This window comes from Acomys minous, assembly GCF_964271855.1.
Source record: "Acomys minous genome assembly, chromosome: 2".
Lineage (NCBI taxonomy): Eukaryota > Metazoa > Chordata > Mammalia > Rodentia > Muridae > Acomys > Acomys minous.
In genome coordinates this window covers 135,433,470-135,443,301 of record NC_140484.1, presented here as the reverse complement: position 1 = coordinate 135,443,301, position 9,832 = coordinate 135,433,470, and the positions used below count along the sequence as shown (strand labels likewise).

Sequence of the window (9,832 nt, the reverse complement as noted above, 5' to 3'; positions counted from 1 at the left end):
AGTAAATGGGAAAGAAGCAATCCCTAAATTCTTAAGTTTTTGTTTAAATATCCATAAATTATGTCTTATAACCTATATCAAGTCCCTTTTGGGTAAAATAAATGGATTTTTAAAAATGAGGCACCAACAACATACTTGATATTTACAATGGCTTGTGACAGATACAATACCCGAAAATAGTTTCTAATTTTCTGTTTATTATTGCTATTTAGTCACAAAAAGATTAATACTTTATAAGAAATGTTCTTTAGCATATGTCATTATAGAAATGGTTTCGTGTTAAGAGGAACTATGGGAGAACAGAATGTCTATACGAGGAAATAAACAGCAATGAAAGAATTCTACCATATAAAGATTTTTTAACCAAATCATATTCTTTTCAGAGTACAAAACCTTAATTGTTAGAAGGAAAAAGGAAAACAACAAAGACAATAAGGTAGAACACCATGAATAAATAATTCTATATAGATGCACTGCACGTGTAGTATGTATGTACAGGTTGAGTGATAACAAAAATACTCATGTATTATAGTCAACCCTCACACAGTTAGAAACAGCACTTTGCAAGCAAGTACAGTTGGCACGAAACTACCTCAGTCTTCAGTTACATGGTGAGTTAAAGCTGTGCAGCAGTCACTACTGATGAGCAGTATCAAGACAAACGCTTGACGAGATACAATTTTTCTCCTTGTTCTCTTGTAAAGATTGGTGCCTTTTTGTAATGTTCTACCAAGTTCCCCCATGGTGCTGAAGTTTCGTTGCTGGATGCAGTAAACAGTCTCTTTCAGTTGGACTTTAGTATGCTTGTTTTTTCCTTGGGCTTTTAGTGATACTGAGAAATCATTTGGCGAAGAGTCACTATCACAAATGAGAAAGTCTCCTTCATGTCCCCTTCGATTTAATGCTATTTCTGCCTGCTGCCTGGTGACTTTGTCGTAATACCAAGGATTGCCAGCAAACTTCCCAGTGAGTGAAGACCTAACTAACGTAATCATACTGTGGAGGTGATGGCTCCAAACCTGAGGTTAACGGTTTATTCTGCATAATAGTAACATATTTTTTTGGCACCAGGCCAACCATGCCATTGATTTTCCTGTAATTCCACCACTCTGGTTCATTTTCTGTCTTTTTTTTATTACAACCAATACATCACCTTTCTCAAAACTGAGTTCTTCATCATTGGAAGAGCTGAATGGGTAAAGAGCCTGTACAGCATGGAATACTTACATGACTTGCACTTAGGTCATTGATAACTGCTGCTAATTTCTCTGACAGTCATCCAAAGACTGTCGCCTTCTTCAGTTACATAGTTTGAAGGAAACCATCCAATTTGGCCATTGTAGCTGCCACGCCCCACCCATCACCACACTTCTCCATGACGACCACCTTGGTCCTTTTTATCAACAACAATTCATCCTCTCTCTCAGCCATATAGTTAAACTTCACAAAAGCAGGCACGTTGAGGTCATAGGGACATTCTCCTGGATCAATGAAGCTATCAACAGCAGAAGATGCAGTGTGGAACACTAGGTTTTCTTTTCACCTTTTCAATACCTAACGTGCCCTTCAGGTTTTTAACAATATATGCTTTCTGAGAACTGTTTTTTTCTTTCTGCATAATTAGAAGGGACAAAACTTGTTTTATTCATGGAATTTCGAACACGTCAGCAGGATTTAGAGTCATCCAAAAGCCACAGTCTCTCATTGTTCCTGATATCCGGCTCTTGTTCTTGTGGTGCCACATAGTCAAATTTGGCTACCACCACCACTTCTTCGGCCATCTTTCAGCAGCTTCAGGGCTACCTGGGAGGGGGTCAGGCCTTTCTTGGCCACTTTGTATATTTGTTCCTTCACGTCGTCAGACATCAACTTCAGGCACGTGGGGATTTCGGTGGTAGGGCAGTGCCCATTGGGACAGGCCCTTCTCAGGAGCGTGCATGTGACCCATGATGGCAGGGGTCTGGCAGCAAAGAGCAGCTTTTATTTTCTTATATAATATATTCTGATTACAATCCACAACCCCCTCCAGTCCTCCCAGCTCCTCCTCATCTACCCTCCCTTCCGGTTCTCTGTCTATCAGTAGAAAATAAACAATCTTCTAAGGGATAATAATAAACTAATATATAGTAAGAGAAAACAAACAAGCAAACAAATAAACCTAACACATCAGAGTTGAACAAGACAAACAAAATGCGAAGCTGAAGAGAAGGCACATGAAACAGAGGTCCGCCTGGTCACATACTCACTATGACTGACTATCACAGTGAAAAATACTACAAATGAACACAATATTGGACACTGTCACTCATTATCACCACGGACTCTACAACTGATGACCACAGCGACCTCTATGGCTGACCATCACAGTGGAAGCTACAGCTAGCTAGCTACCACAGTGATCACGTTGACTGACCATCACAATCACAACCACAGCTTACCCTCACAATGATCAGCTAGGAGAAAAAAAAATCACAAATAGTTTATAGTCCAGCTATGAACCTTAAACACTAGAATAACAACCTGTAAAGAAGGATACGCCCCACTGGGTGCAATATTGACATGACTGTTCTGAGCTTACCAACTGTTTTCTCACTGGAGCTGAGTCCCTCTCTGAAGGAGGAAGTTATAATGCCTCAGAGTTATTTAAAGGCCCAACGGCTGGGAAGTCAAATATGGGAAGAGACATACTACCAGCAAGTCGGCTTTGAAAAGGACTGTCTTAGAAAGGACTGAATAAAGAAAACCCTAACAACAGCGATAACAACAGCTTTGTTAACACAGAAGGGGTAGTCAATCTCACAGGATTCAACCCCTAGACAAAGAATTATAGACAGCAAATGATTCCTAGGAGAGGAAGAATTGGCCTCTTGTCCTTTAGTAATACTATACAGGGTTGTATACAATAATGTCATGCCCAGAAAAGTCTAACTTTGAACACATTGTCTCTGACTATCCCCCCAATATCTCCCTCTCTTTTCTTATTAGTTGCCTTTTTTTTTCCCTTCAGTTTTACTTCTAGTTCTTCATACTATTATTTTCTTAAACAGTGACTTTCTGTCTGTAACCTCAAAACACATATGACACACACATCATGGGGAAGGGCAATAGGAAGAACGCTGACACAAAGAAGTGCTGAACAAGGGGACGATACAAAGCTCTACCCTGACAGAGGTTCAGAGAAACTAAGTGTGATCTAGGTATAAGGTAGTGGTGTAAAGGTGGGCAATAGGAACCAGGTCGAGAAGGCACCTGCTGATTATTTCAGATCTTGACAGTTATAATCCATGGAACTAAGTGCTATAAAAAGAAAGTATACAACTAAATTCAGACAAATATACTTTTTAAAAATTTTGGTGGTCAATACTTGTGTGAACTATATTTGAAGCCAAACCTGTGCAAATTCAGATCCTGCCATGACCTTTTATTGGCTGTTAAAATTCAACACAAGTTAAAGTGTATCAATAATTCTATCTCCTTATCTGATAAAGTGTAAATTTCTATATTAGAAAGGATTAATTTAAATATTTAGGAGATAAGAGAGACTTTTAAGTATTAATTCTGAAGCCTAGCAAATGATAATTAATCTCTCAAACAATACATATAACATTTCTATTTGGTACTTTTTAAATACACTCAACAAATATTTCAAACATCAAAATACCCAGAAGGCATCTGGAAAATGTCTTTATTAATCATCTTTAAAGATAGTCACAATAATTATCCTTCATAAAAATTACTTAGTTCTGGTTGTTTCAGAAAATAACCATTATCCCAGGGGATCACTAATTTCTCTTTAAGCAACACCCTTAGTCAGAAGAAATATGTAATGAACTGTAAGTCCAGCTGATGTAAGCTGAATGAATGTTGAGTCTGTTCCTTATAGAAGGTAGCCCTACAGGAACTGTCAGTTTTTAACATGGTTAAATAAAGAGATGGGGAACAGAGATGCACTTGCATTTGCATGGGCAGAACGATGCAATTCTCTAAACGGTATGTTTATTCTTTGAAGAACCATATTAATGTTAAGGATAAATTCCACGTGTGCATATTAAAATTATTAACCTTCGGTAAACTTTGTTAAGTATAATTACTTGATAGCTAGCCATGATACAGAATGATAAACAATCCAGGTAAGAATGAAAATAGCATTTGAACAGCTTGACTAGGACAGACCATGGTGGCAGCAGAGAACTAGTTTTGGCTTCTTTAACATTAAAAAGTGATCTGCCACATCAAGGTCTGTAGTTAGAAAAGTGTTTCTTCTTGAGACGCTCAGCTGAGCAAGAATAAGCAGGAAACAATCTTTCGAAACAACTCAGACTGCTATAATCTCTTAGTAACATTAAGTGCTTTTTAAAAAAGTAAATCACAGACTTTTGAATGCCTTAATTGTAAAGACAGCTTGGATGTCTGTGATCACTGCTATGCTTGTCTTGACTTAAATTCCCACTTTGTGTATATATCAAATGTCATGGGCATTCACATACACAATAAATTTATACAATTAAATACCAGCTTAGAAATGTTAAACTAATATAAAACTAAAAACTATGTTTTAGGTGTTAGACCTGGTAGCACACTTCTTTAATACTAGCACAGGGATAAACAAGCAGGAGGATCAAGATTTCAAAGCCATCTTAAATTTCTACAAAGAATTTTAGGGCATCTTAGGCTGCATAAGACTCTCTCTATATAACTATCTATTCAGTCAATTGATATCCAAATTGCTAAGTCTGTAGTGATAAGAAAGAGTAAAAAGCAAGGAATAGATTTCATACTAAAACTATTGAGGCATAAAGAATTCTCCTAAGCAAAAATGTAAAAAGAAAAGTGTTCATTCAAGTATCCCTTTCTAGCACATCACCAGCTTCTATCTGTTCACCAACCTGAGATCAGTGATAAAATCTGAAAGAGAGAAACCTCAGAGTATGTGTAACTGTGTATCATTGCATTTTGTTTGAGATAATTTTGAATGTAACCTATGGCAGAAAAAAATTAACTTTAACATAATGAAAACAAATGGACATTATAGTGAGGCATGGTGGGATGGCCATTGCTTTGAGACCCCTTCTGTGATACTGTTACTTTATTTACAATATTCTGAGGTCATGTTTTATACCTGCAAAGCTGAAAATTAGTATTTTCTTTGCACAGAAATTCCAGCTAAGTATTAATATGTACTGTATTCTAAGATGATATTGTGTTTGCATTTAAAGAGCATCTAGGCATTATTCTCTTTCATCAATTTATATAAAATAATAACAGAAATTACACTCATGTTAAAGCATCAGGAGATGTACAAAAATTACCACTACCATGCCAAACATGTCCAACATAATGAAGGTAAAACACAGCATAGAATATGGGGAGTAAACTGAAACAGAAATTAAGGCTTAAATTAATAAAGTATATAAATTGAAAATATTTACATAAGAAAAACAAACCTTGTTTGAAAATTCTTGTTCATTTTCAAATTTTAGATAATCTGGCATGCTGAAAACTCTTTATATTTGTATACCAGTAGAAAATGTCTCGTGGGTATCAATTCTATGACAGCCTTAGCAAATAAGAAATCGATGGACAGTCTATGGAAGACAATTCCAAATTCTTACTTAAAAGCATGAGAGAGCAGGGGGAGGGCGGGGGAAAGAGGAGAGGATATTTAGGTATGATGTAAAGAAGGAAATGTTTATATGCAAAATTTCAAACTTATTCCAGAATAAATCGGATGTTCCTGAGAATTAAACAAATTCTGAATACAAAAAAAGGGTTAGCATTTTGTTTTATCTTATATCATCAAGTCAGTTTAATGTTTTTAAAATATAGGAGATTTTTCATTTGATTTATAATCAACTTGGGGTGTCTGGGTATATGGTTTTACCTAATGTCGCTAGGGACATTTCCTACACTCTACTTCAGTGCTTCTCAACATTTTAAATGCTGTGGCCCTTTAATACAGGTCCTCATCTTGGGATGACTTGTAACCATATAATTATATTCAATTCAATGTTCAACCATACAATAATATTCACAATTGTAATTTTACCACTGCGATGAATTGTAATGTGAATATCTGTGTTTTCCAGTGGTCATAGGAGACATGCAAACAGTTCCTGAGCCAAAGATTGAGCATCATTGCTCTAGTTAAAGCTTGGGTAGTGCTGCAGGGTGAGATTTGTGGGATACTCAGGATTACTTCTCATTTGTTTTCAGAGTTATTTGTACCTACCTTACCAGGAGGACTTCAGCCACACACAGTTGGCAGTGCCACCATGGGGCCAGCTAATAAGTCCCAACTCTCCCCAAGCACCTTCTGGCTGATGGGCATCCCTGGCCTGGAGCATCTCCATGTCTGGATTGGGATTCCCTTCTGCTCCATGTACATGGTGGCAGTGATGGGCAATGTGACCATCCTGGCTGTGGTGAGAGCAGAGCGCAGCCTCCACGAGCCCATGTTCCTCTTCCTGTGCATGCTGTCTGTCACTGACCTGGTCCTCTCCACATCCACACTACCACGCATGCTCTGCCTCTTCTGGATGGGAGCCCATGACATCGCCTTCGATGCATGCCTTGCCCAGATGTTCTTCATCCACAGCTTCACGGCCATGGAATCTGGCTTCTTCTTGGCCATGGCCATTGACCGCTATGTGGCCATCTGTGACCCACTGCGCCATGCCACAATTCTCACGCACAGTCGCATCGCCAAAATGGGAGCGGTAGTGGTGCTTCGGGGGGTAGGCTTCTTCTCCCCACACCCCATCCTGCTCAAGCAGCTGCCCTACTGCAGAATTCGAATCATTGCACACACCTACTGTGAGTTCATGGCTGTGGTGAAGCTGGCGTGTGTGGACACAGGAGCAACCAAGCGTTACAGCCTCAGCGTGGCCTCTGTTATTGGCTCCTGTGACGGTTTCTTCATTGCCCTCTCTTATGTTCTGATCCTCCGTGCTGTCTTCCGTCTTCCATCTCGAGAAGCAAGTCTTAAAGCCTTAGGCACTTGTGGCTCCCATGTTTGTGTAATCCTTGTTTTCTATTCTACAGCTGTCTTTACCTTCCTGACCCACCGTTTTGGTCACAATGTGGCCCCCCAAATTCATATCTTTATAGCCAATATGTACCTTCTAGTACCCCCATTTCTTAACCCCATCATTTATGGCATTAGGACAAAGAAAATTAGAGAATATGTTCTTAGTTTTCTTAGAATAAAAGTTTCCTGATATCTCAGTAGTTGTCTGCAAAGAGAATGACAACATAGGAAGAAAATTACCCAAGTAACTCAAGCCTTCTACATAACGGCCATCTTTGAATTTTCTCACAGAAATTAGAATTTTTTGTCTTATACTAGGGACAATCTCTTCAGATAATATTAACATGTGAATTCTAATAAAATTATCAAGAGAAAATTCTGGGTACCTGCCTATCAATGGCTGTACTATAAACTTGATGAGTATTGAATTCATCCCTTAATGTGTTGCTTTTACCAATACGTGATTTAATAGATAACAGCTTATTTAAATATGAATGGAACACAAATTACATTAAAATCTTAAAAACAATCCCAAGAAGAACATATAATTGAAAAATTAGTAACCACTGACTGTAAACAGTTACTATAAATTATCTAGTAGCGTCTGAATATAAGGAACATTTCATACAGCCATGGGAACTGGCACAGTGATGTCTCATTTAGATAGTGTGGCCCAACACTGCACCCATTAAGCACACCGTATCTAATTTCCATATATTTATGGAATATTTTCTCCCCACTATGAGCAACTTGTGGCAGAGTATTTGTCCAGTATGCACAGCGTCTAGGGTTCATTCTTTAGTACTGCGTAAAGCAGGTGTGGTGAAAAATTTATAGTAACTTGTCTTCACAATTGGATTTTTACCTTATTTTTTTTCAGCCATTTTTTTCTCCTTTATTAACTTATTCTTGTTACATCTCAATGGTTATCCCATCCCTTGTATCCTCCCATTCTTCCCTCCCTTCCTTTTTCCCCTTATTCCCCTCCCCTATGACTGTTCCTGAGGGGGATTACCTCCCCCTGTATATGCTCATAGGGTATCAAGTCTCTTCTTGGTAACCTGCTGTCCTTCCTCTGAGTGCCACCAGGTCTCCCCCTCCAGGGGACATGGTCAAAGGTGAGGCACCAGAGTATGTGAGAAAGTAATATCCCACTCTCCACTCTACTGTGGAGAGTGTTCTGTCCATTGTCTAGATCTGGGTAGGGGTTTAAGGTTTACCGCCTGTATTGTCCTTGGCTGGTGCCTTAATTTGAGCGAGGATTTTTACCTTAACTACTAACATTTGGTCTGTATTATAATGGTCCTCAAGGCTTCTATAACTTTCTTTCTCCCACCACATATTTATTGCCATTTACTCCAAGAGACCTGTCAAGAGCAATGAATTAGATTCATTTTTATGTTATTAGGTGTCATTGCTTTTTGTTAAATAAAATGTACATACCAATGTATAAAGCACAGTTTATATTTTCAGGTGACTATTCTATCAGAAACAGTGATAATCAAGTTACTAATGAAAATGTAAGTATATTTGTTTTAAAAATAGCTATTTATCTACCACTTAAAAATAGTAATCCCTGACTTCCTTTCTTAGTTTATACAGGGAATACATTCTTTCAGAACCAGCCAATAAAGTCAAGGTTAATTTCACTAATGTGATGCTGTCTTTATAAAAATATAATTTCTAAATAATTTTTAATATTTATTTTCCCATTCCTTATTTTATCTTCACTCTAGGAGCTTCTTGAAGGTATATATCTGAGATAGTATACTCTTTATTAAATACTATTGTTCAGTCTTTTGCTTATCACTAAAACTGCTGGAACAAATCTTTTTTAAAATTACTATATTTAGCATCTCGTCTACATGTGCCAGAGTTTTCTTCCTAAAGTTAGATGCTGAATATATAGATAGATAAATGAATAGATAAAAAATGAACAGATTAGTAGATACAGACATGTGTGTGAACAAGACTTAGTAAACCATCAATCTCCATGTTCCGTTAGTTTCCCCTACATCCCTGTGTGTTCTTTTCTACCCATGAAGACTCACATCTGCATCCAAACCACAACATTCTCCACATCTTTTTGTCTTTGCTAAGAATTTCCCACCCTCTTACATCTTTCTTATCTAGGAGGAAAAAGTTGTTATAAAAAATCCAACTACCACTTGAACTCCTGTACTTTGAAAGACTAATTCCTTCAACCCATACTGACAAAAATTCACACTGAAACCATTGTGAAGAATGTCTTCTCAGTATACAATAAATATACTCCACCATATAAACAATCCAAGAGACAAAAGCCACATGATCATGTCATTAGATTCAGAAAAAGCCTTTGGCAAAATTCAACATCCCTTCATGATTAAAGTCCTGGAGAGATTAGAGATACAAAGGATGTACCTCAACATAATTAAGGCAGTTTACAGCAAGTCCAAAGCCAGCATCAAGTTAAATGGAGAGAAACTAAAAGAAATCCACTAAAATCTGGAAGACAAGGTTGTCTGCAGTCTCCACATCATTCAATATATTATTTGAAATCTTAACTAGAGCAATAAGACAACTGAAGTTTATCAATGGGATACAAATTAGAAAGAAAAGAGTCAAAGTATCTTTATTGACAGATATTATAGCATCCATTGAAAAATTCCACAAGGAAACTCCCACAGCTGATAAATACTTCCACAAAGGATGTTAATACAAAATGAACTCACAAAATCAATAGCCTTCCTCTATACAAATATCAAATGAACTGAAAATGAAATCAAGGAAACAACATCATTCACAATAGACTCAAATAACATA

General features: G+C 37.4%; 1 protein-coding gene and 1 pseudogene across 2 annotated transcripts; one reads left to right on the top strand and one right to left on the bottom strand.

Annotated features, from left to right (window-relative positions):
- Positions 1–507: 507 nt before the first annotated feature.
- Positions 508–1,781, bottom strand: LOC311580775 (SH2/SH3 adapter protein Nck1-like; annotated as a pseudogene). Its single transcript has one exon. The product of its transcript is annotated as an SH2/SH3 adapter protein Nck1-like (transcript).
- Positions 1,782–6,272: 4,491 nt separating this feature from the next.
- Positions 6,273–7,217, top strand: LOC311581242 (olfactory receptor 52M1-like; the record flags this gene model as incomplete). The annotated part of the gene is made up of 1 exon (XM_084753348.1): positions 6,273–7,217. The coding sequence occupies one exon, from the start codon at positions 6,273–6,275 to the stop codon at positions 7,215–7,217; it is 945 nt and encodes a 314-aa protein (XP_084609474.1).
- Between the last annotated feature and the right edge of the window lie 2,615 nt (positions 7,218–9,832).